The 17,556-nt window shown below is 36.6% G+C and overlaps 2 protein-coding genes across 4 annotated transcripts in view; both read right to left on the bottom strand.

The window, feature by feature from the left end:
* LOC127875238 (fibrillin-2-like) overlaps positions 1–4,182 on the bottom strand; it is a 29,731-nt gene extending 25,549 nt beyond the window's left edge. The window contains exons 1-2 of one of the 2 annotated variants that reach the window (XM_052420123.1): positions 3,672–4,182; positions 1,118–1,192 (exon numbers count right to left, since the gene is read on the bottom strand). In XM_052420123.1, the coding sequence (XP_052276083.1) occupies positions 1,118–1,192; positions 3,672–3,747 (151 nt within the window). In that variant the 5' untranslated portion in view covers positions 3,748–4,182. The remainder of the gene's footprint in view (positions 1–1,117; positions 1,193–3,671) is intronic. The other variant, XM_052420122.1, reaches the window with a different exon arrangement.
* Positions 4,183–7,080: 2,898 nt separating this feature from the next.
* Positions 7,081–16,516, bottom strand: LOC127875239 (potassium channel subfamily K member 2-like). Of its 2 annotated transcripts, none has more exons than XM_052420126.1 (7): positions 16,376–16,516; positions 14,557–15,039; positions 13,233–13,392; positions 12,663–12,830; positions 12,002–12,322; positions 9,147–9,325; positions 7,081–7,851 (listed from the first exon to the last, which is right to left on the bottom strand). In XM_052420126.1, exons 3-7 carry the CDS (start codon positions 13,372–13,374, stop codon positions 7,801–7,803), a joined length of 861 nt encoding a protein of 286 aa, XP_052276086.1. In that variant the 5' UTR covers positions 13,375–13,392; positions 14,557–15,039; positions 16,376–16,516; the 3' UTR covers positions 7,081–7,800. The 2 variants fall into 2 exon arrangements, with proteins under 2 accessions (XP_052276086.1, XP_052276085.1); XM_052420125.1 differs by having other exon boundaries at positions 7,082–7,851; positions 13,233–13,453.
* Positions 16,517–17,556: the final 1,040 nt, after the last annotated feature.

The following is a 17,556-nucleotide window of genomic DNA, read 5'->3' as shown; positions in this document are numbered from 1 at the left end:
AAATCGTCAAAAGATGCATATAATGGCTATATTAGACCATGGTAAATGTTCAGTATTACTGTTTCCTCACAAATATCATAACTAAAACGAAAATTTGCGAATCTGAAACAACTTTTTTCAATTTTGTCAATTTACCAAAGCGTGAAAAGATCCCTTTAATACGGTAATAACATTAATAGACATACATACACAATCATAAAAAACACTTAAAATATGAGTAAGCCATGATACATTACAACAAAATTATACATAATTTATATTAATAAATTATTAACAATTTATATTAATAAATAATTAACAATTTATATTAAAATATAATTTACAGTATTTAATACACATTTGCCGTACTAATATCAAAGTAGAGTATTCATATTTATCAATACATAATGCATTAATTAATACCGGACATACATTTTAACCTAATTCGGTGAAGACAAGAAATAAGACACAGATAGTGGCTATACAAGAGACGCCGAGTAATACACATCACATCATAAATTGTAGTTTCATGAACATAAACAATATTAACTGCATTAGATGAGATTTAAGTTGACCGTGTTAGATTATAATACCCTAAAAATACGTCTTTTTCTATATAGAAGACAACACCTGAGCGGAACAAAATATTACGTGTTGTAAGGGATAGCATTACATTAATGTTCGGCCTTAAATAGATGTGAGTGAAACAATTTACGCGTTAGAGACTGTATAACTATGTATTTTACTGTCTTGAACTTTTTTTTAAAACTGTACAGGATTTTCCTTTATGATATATCCGCGATGACATCAAACCCACTTGTATGACCATTGCAATATCATTGCGTACGGATACCACGCAATTTAGCAGTATAATTCTATGTTCTTAATGTATTGAGCACGTATGAATTATACTCTTCATCTTATAAATAAACTTCCCTTAAAAGCTATTTATGTATTACTATTCGCAGACATAGACAACTGTGAGCATCGAAAATTATTCTTAAAGAAGATGATCATCGTTTACAATTGCGGTGTATAAATAATCCCTAAAACAACGACTTTGTGTTGTACAATATTCATTCTTTACTTCAACAGAACGTTAAAATAAAACTTTAAAAACATAGTACAGCAATCGTACTTTTAAAGTTCGCTGCTCCCACGGACGACGATTCGTCCACCGCGAAAACAACATCAGCTGTGCCGGACGTGCAATCTGAAATACGAAAAAGAAAGTTGTCATTGACAGCGTTTCCTTCTGATTTTTAGCCGCGCTCTGAGAAATCATGTCTGAATGCATGTGTAAAGTTTTGTCTCAGATAAGCCTGTGCAGTCCGCACGCGCTAATCGGGGATGACACTTTCCGTCTATAGTGGATTTTTCTTTAAAAGATACGAAAATGTTCATATAAGCGGAAAGTGTCGTCACTAATTTGCATGTGCGAACTGCAGCGAGGGTAATTTGTCATTCACCGTTATTTATAATATTTTGATGAACCACGGCTGCTGCCCGTGCATCTTGAACTAGAAATGTTACTACTACTACTCTCGCTGTTTCACATATTGTTGCTGCTGATGATGATGGTGACGATGATGATGTGGCAAACAACATGACGATGAGGAGCAGTAGGAGGACAACGACAATGATGATGATGATGACGATGATAATGATGATTATGAGGATGATGATGTTTGTGGTTGTGGTGGTGGTGTTGCTGCTGCTGCTGCTGATGATGGTGGTGGTGCTGCTGCTGCTGCTGATGATGATGTTGGTGGTGGTGGTGACGGTGCTGTTGCTGCTAATGATGATGACAATGTTGGTGGTGGTAGGGGTGCTGCTGCTGCTGCTGCAGATGATGATGATGATGATGATGTACAATCATCACCATCCTCTTCCTCCTCCTCATCATCATCATAGTAGGAGAAGGAAAAAGACGGAGAAGAGGAAGAGGGTGGCACAGTCGAGACAAATGGACAGACACATACCGCAAGAAAATTCTTCCGTGTGTGATAGTCATCATTTAAAGCCGGGTCTTTTGTGCGCTTATAAATAAGCATTGTTTTAAAATGTCTTGTTTGAAGACAAAGAACAGAATAAAGTGTGTATGAAGACGTAGAATATCGTCATTGTTATGAGAAAAAAACACTTACAATAAAAATCATGTGATAACGGGTTACTGACACATACAATGATAAATACCCATATTGGGAAACCACCGAGCTGCACATGTATTATTTCTAACACGCAGTACACCCTTACATAACTTCAGATGAATTTGCAAGATATATTTAGACTTATTATATCTTCAAATATCACAATTAAAAATGGGCGACAAAAACGAACCATAAAAGAGAGACAGGAGTTTAGGTTTAAATATGTTTACAATGAAAATGATTCCATTTAAAAAACGATACCTTTAAGCGTTTATTATTAATTTATCAGATCCTAAAAACTGATATTGAATATACCAGTATAGCTAAACACAACATAAATAATTAAATTCATTTACAACTTCAATGGATTGGCTATTGCATATCCAATATTCAATGAGAAGCCCCATCCCCACGCTTACGAAACACCGTGATGTTAGTCTTAGAAGTATTAACAGTTTACACTATCATCAATATTCAAGGGTCACAATACCATACAGGTGGGGTTACCTTCGGTTTCTCAAGCTCTCACCCACAGCACAAAACCACCCCAAAATTAAAATATTTCATTAAAAAACAACTAGCTGAAAATCGAAGCTATGAATAAAATTCGTCCCAACTTTCGTGAGACAAGTTCGGGTCCTCGAATAATGCAGCCTCATGCGTGGAAGGACCTCATAGACTCCGAAATACACACACTGACACACGCAATATTTAACCCATGTATGCCTAGTGGACTCCCCCATCCTTCTAAATTGGATCAATTTATTTCCAAAATTAGGGATGTCTAGTATATTTATTTCTATATTTAGAATATTTCTTACCGAAAATCCTTTAAGCAAACAGCGCAGACCATGATGAGACGCCGCATCATGCGGCGTCTCATCTGGGTCTGCGCTGTTTGCCAATACCTTTTTTTCTAGACGCTAGGCATAAATGGGTGTAGGTAGACTGAGTGTGTCGTTTTGAAGATATATTTGGAGCTCTTGGACAAAAAAGTGCGAACAGCAGAGGCGTGGTAACTCCCGTCGAAGCGCACATACAGCGTTTTTAACAAAATCTGAGTAGCTAGGACATGATTTTATACATGATTCCACGTGTTGGTACATATCTCTAATTATTGTTAGTATTTTGCCGTCAATTATAAAGTACCTTAGTTAATAATTTCGGCATACAACAAAGTTGTGTAATCACATGATAATTGTAAACATTTTATGTTGCACCTTTGTTTTGATGGGAAATATAACACCTTCCATATCCAATAAACTTACATTGATAAGTACCTGCGCATGCGATGCAATAACTTGCCAAACTATTGCTGTATTTTTCTTTTCGAAAAAATGAATTCATCTAGTACATGCAATTTATTTCTATTCGGGTGATATATCGATATTAATGTCTTGCAACAATAAGATGGCGGCGGACAAAAAAGTATTTATTTTATTATTTTCTTCGTTTAATAGCAATTTTAGTAACTATTGTTGAAACCCCAATACTATACAAGCGGTTTAATTTTTTTGCAGTCATTATAATAAAAATACCTACCTTGGGACAGGCCAATGGTAGCCTGTGACAGGATTAATAGAACAAGTATTGTCACATACATAGTGTCCAATTGCATCTTCTTCCTAAATACCTATAATTTCTGAATACAATTATCCGGGAGAATGGAGTTTCAAAAGGACAGCTCGAATTTCGGCGATGGTGCTGCTGTTGCGGTTGCTGTTGTATTAATTGTCACGATGATGACAATATAAACGATTTCAGATATAGTCCGTATTTTATTCCAGTGAAAACTCTTTATAAATGGTACTTTAAATTCCTTGTCAACGTATATAAATCCGCTTTAGCACATGGGTTCAAATATAAAAATCAAGTTAATTAGTATTTTGTTTTAATAATGTCGTCAATTACGTTTTTAAATGAAAGATATTGCACGAATTACATTAATAATGTACTTTATATACACTCACAAACTAGCTTACTAGATATCATATGCTATGTAAACATTCATTCATGTCAACTCAAAAAAAAACAAAACCATTGTTTCTTTACTTATTCAGATAGCATACGCCACTGAGTATAGTTCGGTAGTATTGTCTTTATAAAATATACTCTATTTACGACGCGTGAATAGTCACTATATATATAGGCTATAGTATTCCTTTACAAACAATTAAAGTATGACATCAGATTTGGTCGATCATTATTTCCAATGACATTTAACACCGAGTTTAGTCATATCAGATTTTCCTATTGTATCAGCAAATGAATCACAATTTTCGATTTAATGATAGTTATTAAAATGAAGCGTATGTATAAGTTTTTTTATCAATTAACACGGCATGCAATACAGTCGTGTTTATATAAACTGTCTTTCTTTGTTTTTAAACTGTATAATTAAATTAATTATATAACTGCACGAACATTTCGCTGAAGAGTTGTGCTGCAAAATATATACCCAGTAAACATCGTTTTCTTTCTTGGTTAGTAAATTAATACCGATTGTGGATTATCAATTACTTTTATTACTATTGCTGCTACTGCTACTGCTTCTGCTTCTGCTGCTGCTGCTGCTACTGCTACTGCTACTAATACGACTACTACTACTACTTCTTCTTCTACTACTACTACTACTACTACTACTAATACTACTACTACTACTACTACTACTACTACTACTACTACTACAACAACAACTACTACTACTACTACTACTACTACTACTACTACTACTACTACTACTACTACTACTACTATTACTACTACTACTACTACTACTACTACTACTACTACTACCAGGGACCTATACAATTTGTTTGTATAGGTCCCTGCTACTACTACTGCTGCTCATTGGGTCATTGTTGACCTGGGGACCGTTTCTTAAAACTACGTACGTTCAAAAATCATGCGCAAGTACAAAACGTTCAGTTAGTAGCGTTTTTATAAACTTCGTAAAGTTACGTTTACCGTATTTTTGCACGTTAAGTTACGTGTGCTCAAAGGCTCATGTAACTCAGTAATTTAGCGTAAATATGGCGGCGTATGCACCGATATTTCGGAGAACCGAACGTAGACTACGAATTCTACGAGCGCAACATCATTTTAGTTAATTTAAACCTTTATCTATGATCTTGGTAGGGCATGGGAAGATACTGTTACGGAAATCCTGCGTTGATTGCGCAGGATCTATTGTGTACGATTGTGGATTGGAGTTTTGCTAAAAGAGGAAATTTTACATGTTCGAATCGATTGTTGTTATGATTTGTTCGATTTTCTTTTTGACAATTCATTCAACTTTCGTTTTGAACAAGGCTTTATCCATCACAAGACGCCAAGTTAGACTCAACGAATGTGACGTTTGCTGAGTGATAGAATTGATTCATTGTAAACATGGGTAAAAGTCTACTTTTTCTGTAAGAATTATGTATAAGAATTGTATAATCTACGTTTATAAATAGTTGCATTTATATTATACTGCTGTGTCAATGAATTACAAGTATACAGTAATCTGTGCTAATATTAATTAAATTAATTTTAGCACAGATTACTGTATAATTGTCATTCAGGACGTATCTGACATGTTGAAATGAAACAATAAAGTACTTGTACAGATGTATCCACGTGCTCTTCACAAGATTGGCGTGAATAATGACTTGTCGTTTAACAATTCAGTTAAAATCGACACTTAAAACATCAAGCGGGGTAGTCTAGTGAGGTCTTATGATAGCTGTGTGGTGTAAGTGATGACAAGTATCTACATGTGCACAATTATCTACATGTGCCACATGTGGGACGACTCATATCCCGTGAATGGATCAGGTTTTTACACATGAATCTTCAATAATGAAACCCATTGTTCCCACAGGCACTCGGCATTAGCTACTACCCCCCATGACAAAAAAGTTCGTCGAAAAAAAAAAGTTCGACGAACTTTTTTGTCATGTTATTTGTTATTACTAATGGACAATTTTGAAAGTTTGGGAAGGGGGGGTAGCAGCTGGGGGGGGGGGGGGGGGGGGTTTAGTAGCTAATGCCGAGTGCCTGTGATTGTTCCCTCTAAAACAAAATTGATTAATTTAAATGTATTTAATGTATGTCTTAGAGGTTACAATATACTAAATACTAGTTTCATGTAGGCGCTGTACTCTCTAAAAAAATATCATAGTGGACTCGAATGCATGTTTTACATCTTAAACTATTGATCGGGTTTTATCTTTCGGAGATAATGGTAGGGCATAAATAGGTGTTCACGACCGAATCCCTGAAATATGATAAACTTGGAGACTTTAGTAAAGCCTTGCACTGAAAAAGGTTACATTCCACTAAGAAACGACCGAAAAAAGTTGCAAAAACAGTCGATTTTGATTAGCGTCAAGTTCTTTTTTGGTTTGAATATGACATATCTTTTTTATTGCATAAATCGATTCCGCTTAGAATGGCCTTTAAGAAAAGGTATGGTTATGGGGGTCTCTATGTGCAAAATGTTGAATTTATTTTCGCTCAAAGTTGTCGCTTTTACATTGAATTATATAGGGAAACTATTTAGTATATTGTGACCTTAGAGTTTCAATTCAAATACATTTCACTGGTAAAAGGGAAGCAACCCAAACAGATAAACCTCATGCATGAATTACCTACATTAGAGTTATCTTACCCTGGCTCGTGATTCACGTGCACGAACATCTCAGACTGTAATTGTTTGGAGGAAATCATATATTTTCTCAAGTAAACTATTACTTTTATTTCATAACTTTTAAATTACATATTATTGAGACGCGCATGTACTATGTTGTATTGTTCGCAGTCGTTATGAATAATGCGTTTATTGTATTTTATTTTACCTCGCCGTACCTATTCTATGTGTAAGTGTATTTTTCTATCGCTTTTTAAAGATATATTTTCATGTTCATTTATGTATTTTATTTAATATTTGTATCAGAAATTCGTTCTATAACATATATAAAGGTTTAATTACAATAACATATATTAACATTCCATCTGTGTTCGATAATTTAATCCTCACAGAGCAAGAACCAAAAATAACGTAAATTATGTTTACTTAAAGATCAACATACAAAGTTCAGCAAATATTTTAAGCTGAACTTTCTAATTATATAAAATTATACTAAGGAAAAAACTATCTGCGCACGAAAAAGGAAGTACCAAAAAAAAATTATATAGGTCAATTAACGCATATGCAATCAAGTGACAAAAGTTTTCAATAATTCGCTACCATTCGAAAAAATACGTTTTGTTTTAAAGTACATATTTAAACTTCAAACACACAATCGAAATGCTTATATTCTTTAAATGCTTTGTGAGACACTTTTGAGACCGTTTCGTCGAAACAGAACACAAGTGTCTGTTATTCATATCCATTTTACTTCAACTTGGTAAAGTACTAACCGTCTTCATGAAACGGACACGTCGGGTATATCGGTAATGATATGAGGGCGAGAGAGGGGTTGAACGATGCGATCATATGTCCTTTACAACATCCAGCTGCCGGCAACAATACATGTTCGTTATTTGCTGTTTTGTTGCTGTTGCCTTTATAACATTTCCACCAATGATGTTTAAAGCAGCATCGAACTTAAAATCACTGAACATAAAAATATGTATGTCTGTATATTGTATACTCTGTCGATATGACCCCATTAATTTTTGTCACTTAGGCTCTTGATACCCTCGAGTCCGCCTTCGGTCGTATTGCATCGAATTCCTGAAAGATAGATGGAAAACCATGCAATAAGTATAGTTATTACCCAAACTCAAATACATAATTGAGTTTCCCTCTCATAAAACGAGTCTAAATACACGTGCGTCAAGTGTCGTTCCAGATCCACACAGGCTAATCAGAGACGACACTTTCCGCTTTTGTGGGTTTTTTCCGTTTAAAGGGTGTATGTTCTAAACAAAAACACTTTCTAGACGGAATGTACGCTACCTGATTAGCCTGTGCGGACAGCGTAGGCTAATCTGGGATGATATTTTACGCACATGCCCAGTTTTCAAAATGGGAGGTTCATTAAAACAATGGACAACACATTTTGAACCTATCTATTTTTAAGATGCATGTTAGGTAGATGGATATAAGTACATTCTATGTTTTCTGGTTACTGTTTTTACGCAATTGTCTAGGTCATTATTTCATCTTTAAAATGACACTTGAAATTTTATAAATCTGTTACTCGTGCACTTACGGTTCCGGATATGTTCGCTTAAACATCTTCAATTCAATTTTGTATTGCTACTTGTAGTATTTACAAGATTCGAATCGCTTTAAAAGGATGTAAAGTGTAACCTAATACGAATCTGAGGATCTAGTTACGAAGTAGATTATAATGGTTAAAGAGTTTATTGAACAAGTGTCGGTAATTATATTCTTTTCATTTTAATCAATGTTTCTATTTTAAATATTCATAAATACATAACATGGGCGCAATAAAAGCGTTAACGTCGAGTATTCTTGTTTATTCAAATGGAAACATGGGACTTTTTCGATCACTAAAATGGATCGATTTCAACGTTGAAAGGCATTCGAGCGTAGTCAAATTTATTTTGGCTTCTCACCTCAAAGTAAGGGGAATCACAATTTTTGCTCGACAAGTTATTTTTGTATACTTTTCATCGCTAATCCAAGTAAAATGAAGTTTTTGAAGGACATTATTGACATTACATACAAATATTTAGTGACAACGTTCAACGACGTTGTGTATACCTAGACTTATAAATAGTTACATTATCTTTAGTGCTTCATTCATAACGAAATTAATCAAAATAACAGCAATAATAATATGCTATATAATATGACTTGACAAACAGTTTAATATTTAATGCGTTAAAAATGGTCGTGAAAATTAATGCAATTATACTGTAATTAAGTCATTAAATACCTGACCCACCTCGATCCGATTTTTCTCGGGTACTTAAATTTTGACCGGAAGAATATGTTTAAACCGTTTGAGTCCCAATTTGAATACCATCTAATATGCATGCGCGCGCATCACGACCTACTTTTGAAGACGACGACATGTGAGATTTCCTGCGTTGTACGTTCGTTCCCCGCTTCTCGATCTTCGCCTTGAAGATGTCGGAGATGTCGGTCACGACGATGGCGAACCAGGATAGGCCAATGAAAATCCAGACAATGGTCAGAACCTGGTACCCGGCCCTGTAACTCCTCTCATCTCGACCTGGAGTGTAATTTAAGAACGAAAAATTCAAAAAATCGGAAAGTATCGTCCCTGATCAGCCTGTGCGGATTGCAATGGCTAATCTAAGAGAACAATTTACCCACATGCAAAAAGCGCAGTTTTTATTTCAGAACGACTTATTTGTTCCCATAGACAATCGAACGCATTGTGTTCTATACTTTTTACAAACATTAATATCTCTGGTATCATTTACCTTGTAAAATGATATTTCGCGCATAAATACTGATTATACCCACTTAACTTTTGCTCAGTAATCTATTATAGATGTATACAGATTATTCAAACAAATGGTTTATATTTATAACTGAAAAAGCATGGTCTTCGTTATTACTACATGTTAATGAATTTCTTTGATAGAGTTATTTAAAAGCAGTCAAATTCTGTTCACAATTATTTAAAGCAAGAAACACTTGGAGGCTATCGCCTTTTTTTACGATTCTTTGGCATTTCGGCTATTCAGATTTTGGCGCTGATGTTAAGTTATCTGCTTGCGTGTTCAGCAATGAAAAAGTTGTGCAACTTTTGCACATTGGTGACATATTATATTTATTTCGTGATAATGACCTTGACCTATAGGCGAGCGCCATAGTCTGCGCATGAGAAACGTGGTGGTATCAATCTTGCTTATTTATTTGAGCTCCACTCTGTGATAACGGGGCTTAATACATATGCGTAAAGTATCGTAGCAGATAAGCCTATACAGTCCGCATAGGCCAATCACGGACAACACTTTCCGCTTGAATGGCGGTTTTCGTTTGAAGAAAATCTCTTTTTAACGAAAATCCAGTCTAGGCGGAAAGTGTCGTTTCTGATTAGACTGTGCAGACTACACAGCTATTATGTGATGATACTAAAACACATCCCTAGAGCCCCGTTTTCCAAGAGCGCGGCTCAATCATATGTTCCATTATGCATGATGAAGATGTTCCTGCCCGGTCCATTTCAATATTGCTCATGGTCGGATTCCGCCATAACCTTGAACAATTGATCATCATGTCAAGACGACACGCCGTGTGCACAAACTATGGCGTCGACTTAACCGTCAAGGCCACAACGGGCACTTAAAGTATGTATATATTCTTTATACGAGTATCTCATCATCTCATCTTCGCCTGTGGTCCCATCTGGGACATAAGCCGCCAACCAGCTTCCTCCAGGCGTCTCGGTTCTGGGCGAGTCTCTCCAGCTGCCTCCATGTTTGGCCCAGCTCCTTAGCATCTGCATCCAGGTCACGGCGCAAGGTGTTTCTAGGCCGCCCTCTCTTCCTTTTCCCTTGGGGGTTCCATGTGAGAGATTGCCTTGTCATATTGGATGCTGGCTTGCGAAGGGTGTGGCCTATCCACCTCCAACGTCGCTGAAGGATGTCTTCTTCAACTGGCTGCTGGTTTGTTCTTCTCCAGTATTCTTCGTTAGAGAAATTGTCTGGCCAGCGGATCTTGAGGATCTTCCTGAGGCAGGTGTTGATGAAGACCTGTATTTTCTTTATGGTGGTGACAGTGGTTCTCCAGGTTTCTGCTCCATAGAGGTGTAGCGGCTTCACGATGGTATTGAAGAGCCTAATCTTGGTGGTGATGCCAATTGCGCTGGATCCCCAGATGTTCTTCAGCTGATGGAAGGCTGCTCGTGCTTTACCGATGCGGGTGCTGACATCTGCATCCGTTCTTCCCTGGTTGTCCACAATGCTGCCGAGATAGGTGAAGCTGTCCACTTCCTCCAGCGCCTCGCCTTGGATGTATGTGTTGTTGGATGCGTTGGTCCTGAACACCTTGCTCTTCCCTCTGTTGATGGTGAGGCCCAGTCTCGCTGAGTTGTCCGCTACCATGTTTGTCTTTTCCTGCATCTGTTGTTGGGTGTGGGAGAGAAGAGCCAAATCATCGGCAAAGTCGAGGTCTTCCAGCTGTTACCAGAGTGTCCACTGAATTCCATTCCGCTTCTGCTCCGTTGATGTCTTCATTACCCAGTCTATGGCCAGCAGGAACAGGAAAGGTGAGAGTAAACAGCCTTGCCTCACACCAGTTCTCACTTCAAAGGCATCTGTGAGCTGTCTGCCATGAACAATTCTGCAGGTCATTCCTTCATAAGACTTCCTGATGATGTTGGTGATCTTTTCTGGCACTCCGTAGTGTCTCAGAAGTCTCCAGAGGGACTCCCGGTCAACACTGTCAAACGCATTTTCATAGTCAATAAAGTTGACATACAACGGCAAATTCCACTCCAGGGATTTTGTTCCAGAATTATGCGCTGGGTTGCGATCTGATCCGTGCACGCTCTCTCGTCTCGGAAGTCTGCTTGATCATCTCGGAGATGCGGGTCTACTGCGTCTTTCATTCGGTTCAGCAGGATGCGATTAAGCACCTTTCCTGGGATGGACAACAGTGTGATTCCTCGGTAGTTGGAGCAGGAACTGAGGTCGCCTTTCTTGGGAAGCTTGATGAGGTAACCCTCTTTCCACTCTGTTGGGATTTCTTCTTCTTCCACTATGGTAGTTAAGTCTTGCAAATAAGTTCAGTAAACTTGAGATTCCTCGCTCTATCAGAATCTGCGTGCAAAAGACTGCTGAAACCTTCTAACTCTTAAAGGACAATTACAAGAAAACACTTATTGAGACATATAAGAATTAAAGCATAAATATGAAAACGAAAATCGGCAACATACCTGGTACAAAATCGCCGAATCCGATTGTAGTGAGCGTTATAACTGCATAGTAAATACTGTCCGGAAAACTCCATCCCTCGAAATGATGAAATGCCCAGGCCGGCAAGAAAATCAGCAGACCTATACCGAACAGAGCTATCAATACGGATATGGCCGTTTGGACAAGTTTCTTGTCGGATCTATTCCGAAGCTGTTTAATCGGAAAGATCAATTTTTTCCCGATGCCGGCGAAGAAAATACCGACGAGCGGTATGCCGACGACGGCGTAAAAGATGCAGAAGATTTTTCCGCCCTGCGTCGACGGTGAGATGTGTCCGTAACCTGAAGCAAAATGAAAGTCGGTCTCTAAAACAAGATGACGTAAGAAAAAACTCAAAAAAGACAACTCGGGACACTGCCTCTTCAAATACAAATGAAAATGCACAAGCATCTTTATTTATTAATATTTTCAAATAAAGTATCAGTGAGTTAATAAGTTCGAAAGATGATATCTGTATTTACATATATTCACATTTTCTAAATTAGCGAAATGGTCTTACTTTTTGTTTGAAATGCGTAGAGTTTAATAATCCATCAACTTTTGCATATTATTTTAATTTTCACCGTTTATCCCATTATGAAGCAGGTTTTGCTAGAAATTATGGTTTAAGTACAACTGCACCTATTGTGGTCACGACGGTAGCGCTGAAGAAGAACGAACTCCACCAATCCCATTGGTCCGCCGAGGATTTTGATTGGTTGCCAGTTGCTAGGATACCCTGTTTGTACAAAGACACCATATTCCGAATCAGCTCTTCGAGTTCCTCTGCGCTGACGCAGGTGTTGTTTCCTGTCATAAGGTATACACATATGAATAATCTGGGTCATCATACGTTTATAGTCGCGATGTAAATGATACAAATAAATATCGCAATAAAAAGGATTTCGTGCCACGAATTAATATTTTATTAACATACTAGAACAAATATATATTAATAAAAGTAAATAAATATGTAGTTAGAGCAACTGAAATCACTTAAAGTGAGATTAATGACGAATATTGACAGCGACAGACAGTTCTGATTTGTGGCTGAGGTGTATTTGATTAATTCCATCATGAAAATAATGAGACAGTTGCAATACCTGTTTGGAACAACTTTGTTATACACAAAAACACGACAATTAACGGTTAAAACTCAAATTGTCATTTATTATTGAATAAAAAGTATGTAATTAGTACCGGCACACGTACCCATGAATTCTCGCATCGTTGCATAGGACAATGTTTTGGTTTCTTGCTCATTGTCCGACTCCAACTTCCGGAACACCGCCGCTCCGATGAACAGATAGCCCACCGTGAGAGCAAACACCACCACTACGGCAATCCAGTGCATTGCGTATCGGTTGCCTCCCTTTTATCCAGACAAAGGCGTCATAAAATAAATCTCTGCGCAGAAAGTTGTTATCGGTAAACTGTTTAAATGAGAAAGACAATTACATAAGCAAATGAAAGTACTACCTCATGTTGCTTTAATAATATATGATATTGTTTTAAATCTTAACCTTTCAACGTGAAATTAAAGTATCATATCTCACTCATTAACCCTTTGCATGCTGGGAAATTTGTCGTCTGCTAAAATGTCGTCTGCTGAATTTCTAAAATAAGCATTTTCTTCGATTTTTTTCAAAGAATACTTTCAGAATAGCAAACAGTTTGGATCCTGATGAGACGCCACGTTCTGTGGCGTCTCATCTGGATCCAAACTGTTTGCAAAGGCCTTTAAAATCCGGTTCCAGCACTGAAAGAGTTAATTATTAAAGTTTTTCATGTGAATCAATGTCGCGTTGTCAACTGCTTTAACTTTGCAGAAATCGTTTCAGTAGTCAAATGAAAGCAATATGCACGGTTCTTATAATATAAATACATCATATAACGAAGTGCATTGTTCCGATTTCCAGTGAACGAAATGCCTCATTGTATAAAAGTTACATTATAAGCTCGCTTTGTAAGCATTTGCATTTTGCGACTGAAATTAGTCAGATTTACTGTGTTGTAGAGCACTGATGTAGGTACATGTATCTTTTTCTAATTGAAACAATCGTAAACATATGAACAGTAACGCATGTTTTGGAATTATTCTTAACGTGTTCCCTGTTTTATCGGGCGATGTATCGCTCCATGCAATGAATATTATACCGGCATTCGCTTTTGACTAAAATCACACTTTTGATGAGACAGTATGTCTTCAAAACAATCAAGTGGACATTGTGTGTATTTTTTTACCATGCTCACTGCTGCACTTTAGATGCTATTGTATAGGCAACGGCCCTCTTACTCCTTAGTATCATAATAAATCAATAAATATGCAATTCCCAGCAGTGTAATGCACGGGTAAGCGTAAGATAACATTGCGCAGTGATGTGGGAATATCCATTGACTGTGGTATTTTGTGAAGGAGTACCCTACCAGGTTTACTTCTATACTGCTGAACGATATGGTACGGTGATGCTTTACATTTATGTTTAAATACAAACAAACATCAATAACATGTACTGGTAAAACAGGTTAAACTCACTCAGACGAAACCCCGCACATCTACAGATGTGTCAATACAGGCTACAGATGAAACCCTACGGCTGTGACAGAGCCCAGTCGGTAATTTGTGTCCAAATAGCTTTGTCACTTGTGAACTCAACATTAACTATTTGACGAACATGTATTCCTGTCCACAGCTTGAACAGAAAACTTTCTAAAAACCGTCGTCGACGTGGTTTACGTAGAAGTCACAATTGGTCGTTATCCAGAAAATTTCATCGTCAACGTTGTTATACGGTGAAAGGTGCGCAGAGTTACTCCAAATACAATCCGCACATAATTATGGTCGGTAGAATATAATAATGCGTAAACTTTAAAGGACCAGTCCTATGCAATAACTGTTGAACTTTATTTGTATAACCAAACATACACATTCACTTGGTATATCGTCGGATGCAACACAAATATATTCCTACTCTGTATAACAATACACGCACGTGCGGGATCACTGGCAGAGTGTTACCTGAAAAGCAAGGCGGGATATTAATTATGCATCGTCATACCATGATAGAACGGATGTAGAGCGGCGCTAATCTGTAGCTTTAATCACTTGCCAACGTATATGAACCTCGTTCTGGTAAAACGGGGTTTAAAGCATGTGCTTAAAGTGTCTTCCCAGATTAGTAAGTGCTTTTCGCACAGGCTAATCAGAGACGATTCTTTCCGAATAGACATTTTATTTTAGAAGAGACTTCATTTAAACGAAAAATTCCGTAAGGCAAAAACGGTCGCCCCTAATTAGCCTGTGTGGACTGCACATGCATTAATCACGCATTAAGCCCCGTTTGCCCAGTGCGCGGCTCATACATAATATACACTTGATAATTAAAATATTTTAGAACACACTATGCAGAGCATGGTCATATTGGTAAAAAAAGTAACATATTAGTTTCTTGTTTGACGATATTCACATAGAAGACACCAGCTTCTTGTTAACGTCAGTTTTGTAACACACGCCTATTGGCGCCTTATGTTAATGTTCAGAATTGGCTACATGATTAAATATTTGGTTGACTTTAACAGTCCATAATAACCGCTTAAAGCACTGTCAAAGATTGTACTTTGTGTCTCGTTCACCTAATTCCCAATTCAAGTATTTGACTATACGTAACGAACTATTGATCAATGAACGCGGCCAACGGCTTTACTTAAACACTAACAGAAATCTGCTAATTTCCTTTTCCTTTCACTCCGTCCCAATTTATAACAGCTTTAAGAATTCAACAGCGATGTACATGCGAATCTCCACCCTTGTTTACCTCCAACCCACTCATTTGAAATATACATGTTACATGTATAATATTGAATTCTTTGGGTATAACCTGGCAATGCCTGTCAATTATATTAACATTTTATTTTATTATTGCTTTTGATTAGACACAACATGAACTAACTAACAATAATGTGTAACTAAGTAACTAACTAATAATAATAAAAAACTAACAAACTAACTACCTAACTAACTAATAACAACAAACAAACGAAAGAGCAAACGAAAGAACGAACGAAAAAAAAATAACGAACGAACGAACAAAACAATCCCAACAAACAACTTAACTAATTAACTAACTAAGTAACTAAATAATTAACTCACTTGTTATCTAACTAACTACGTATAATACTAATAAATAATAATAATAATAATAATAATTATTATTATTATTAAAGAAGTAATTTTAATAATTTGTATTAACACAGAGATGTGAAATACAGTGTTTATGTTCATGCTTGATGTGAAACGCATCAATTTAATTTCAATGATATTAATTTATCACAGATCATTATTAAAAACGCCTTACCTGTCTAGTTAATGTCAATCCGAATATAAGAGTAATTTCGTCATACAAGACGGTTTTGTCACGCACGATTGCATTCTCAAATATGTTCTGATGTTTAGTTTGACAGAACCACCGCGTGTTCGATATAATACATGGTCTACGGGAGCGCATATACAAGGTCTCTTACTTTAAAGCGATTAACATTTAAGAATAAAAAAACGTTGTGATACAAAATTAGTGAAAGGTGTCCTTTTTGTAATTCATATAAACGAAATAAAGCTGGACTCGAATTTGTCATGCGTGAGGATTGTGACGGCCACTTATCATACGTGTGTATCGATCATGAAATAATTTCGAAGGCCATTCTCCCTTAAACTATGATTCATTAGATACAATTGCTAGCATAAATATCCGCATTCATGAAATTGATAACTAGTCCTCAATATTTGATAACAACACTTGGTGTCGTATACGTATAAATTTATTCTATTTAATAGTTTAAATATAGTTTATTAATTTACAAATGAGAATCGCAAAATTATATAAAACATTTTACAAGTGTTTCGCCATTTAAAATCTAGAGTTTGGAGATTTGCTATGTCAGCATAAGATAACATATAAGTGATAAAACAAAGAAGAGCGAAGAGAAAATTTTGTTTAAATACTTGACAGCTTCTATTGAAAGAAATGAAATACAATGAAGAGCACATTAACAGTAGACATTCACACTGACGCTGGCAAAAATGGAGTCGCCCCCTGGAAAAACGGGACCTAATTTATGTGCGTAAAGGGAAGTCCAAGAATAGCATGTGCGTGTGCATATCATGGACGACACTTTCCGCTTTTATGATTTTGTTCGTTTTAAGTAAGTCTCTTCTAAATCCGGACTAGGCGGAAAGTGTCGTATCTGATCAGCGTGTGCGGCCTGCACAATCTAATCTGTAACGATACATAACGTCATGTTTATAGGCCGGTTTTCCGAGAGCGCAGTTAAAGGGGCCTTTTCACGTTTGGATAAATTGACAAAATTGAAAAAAAGTTGTTTCAGATTTGCAATTTTTCGTTTTAGTTATGATATTTGTGAGGAAACAGTAATACTGAACATTAACCATTCTCTAAATAAGCCATTATATGCATCTTTTGACGATTTAAACATCTGAAAATTCTATAGCGAGGCAACGCAAAACGAATTAATAATTTGG

The sequence above is a fragment of the Dreissena polymorpha genome, chromosome 3, assembly GCF_020536995.1.
Source record: "Dreissena polymorpha isolate Duluth1 chromosome 3, UMN_Dpol_1.0, whole genome shotgun sequence".
In the NCBI taxonomy this organism is placed as follows: Eukaryota; Metazoa; Mollusca; class Bivalvia; order Myida; family Dreissenidae; genus Dreissena; species Dreissena polymorpha.
The sequence above is the reverse complement of the archived record's forward strand: the minus strand, read 5'-3'. Positions and strand labels throughout refer to the sequence as shown.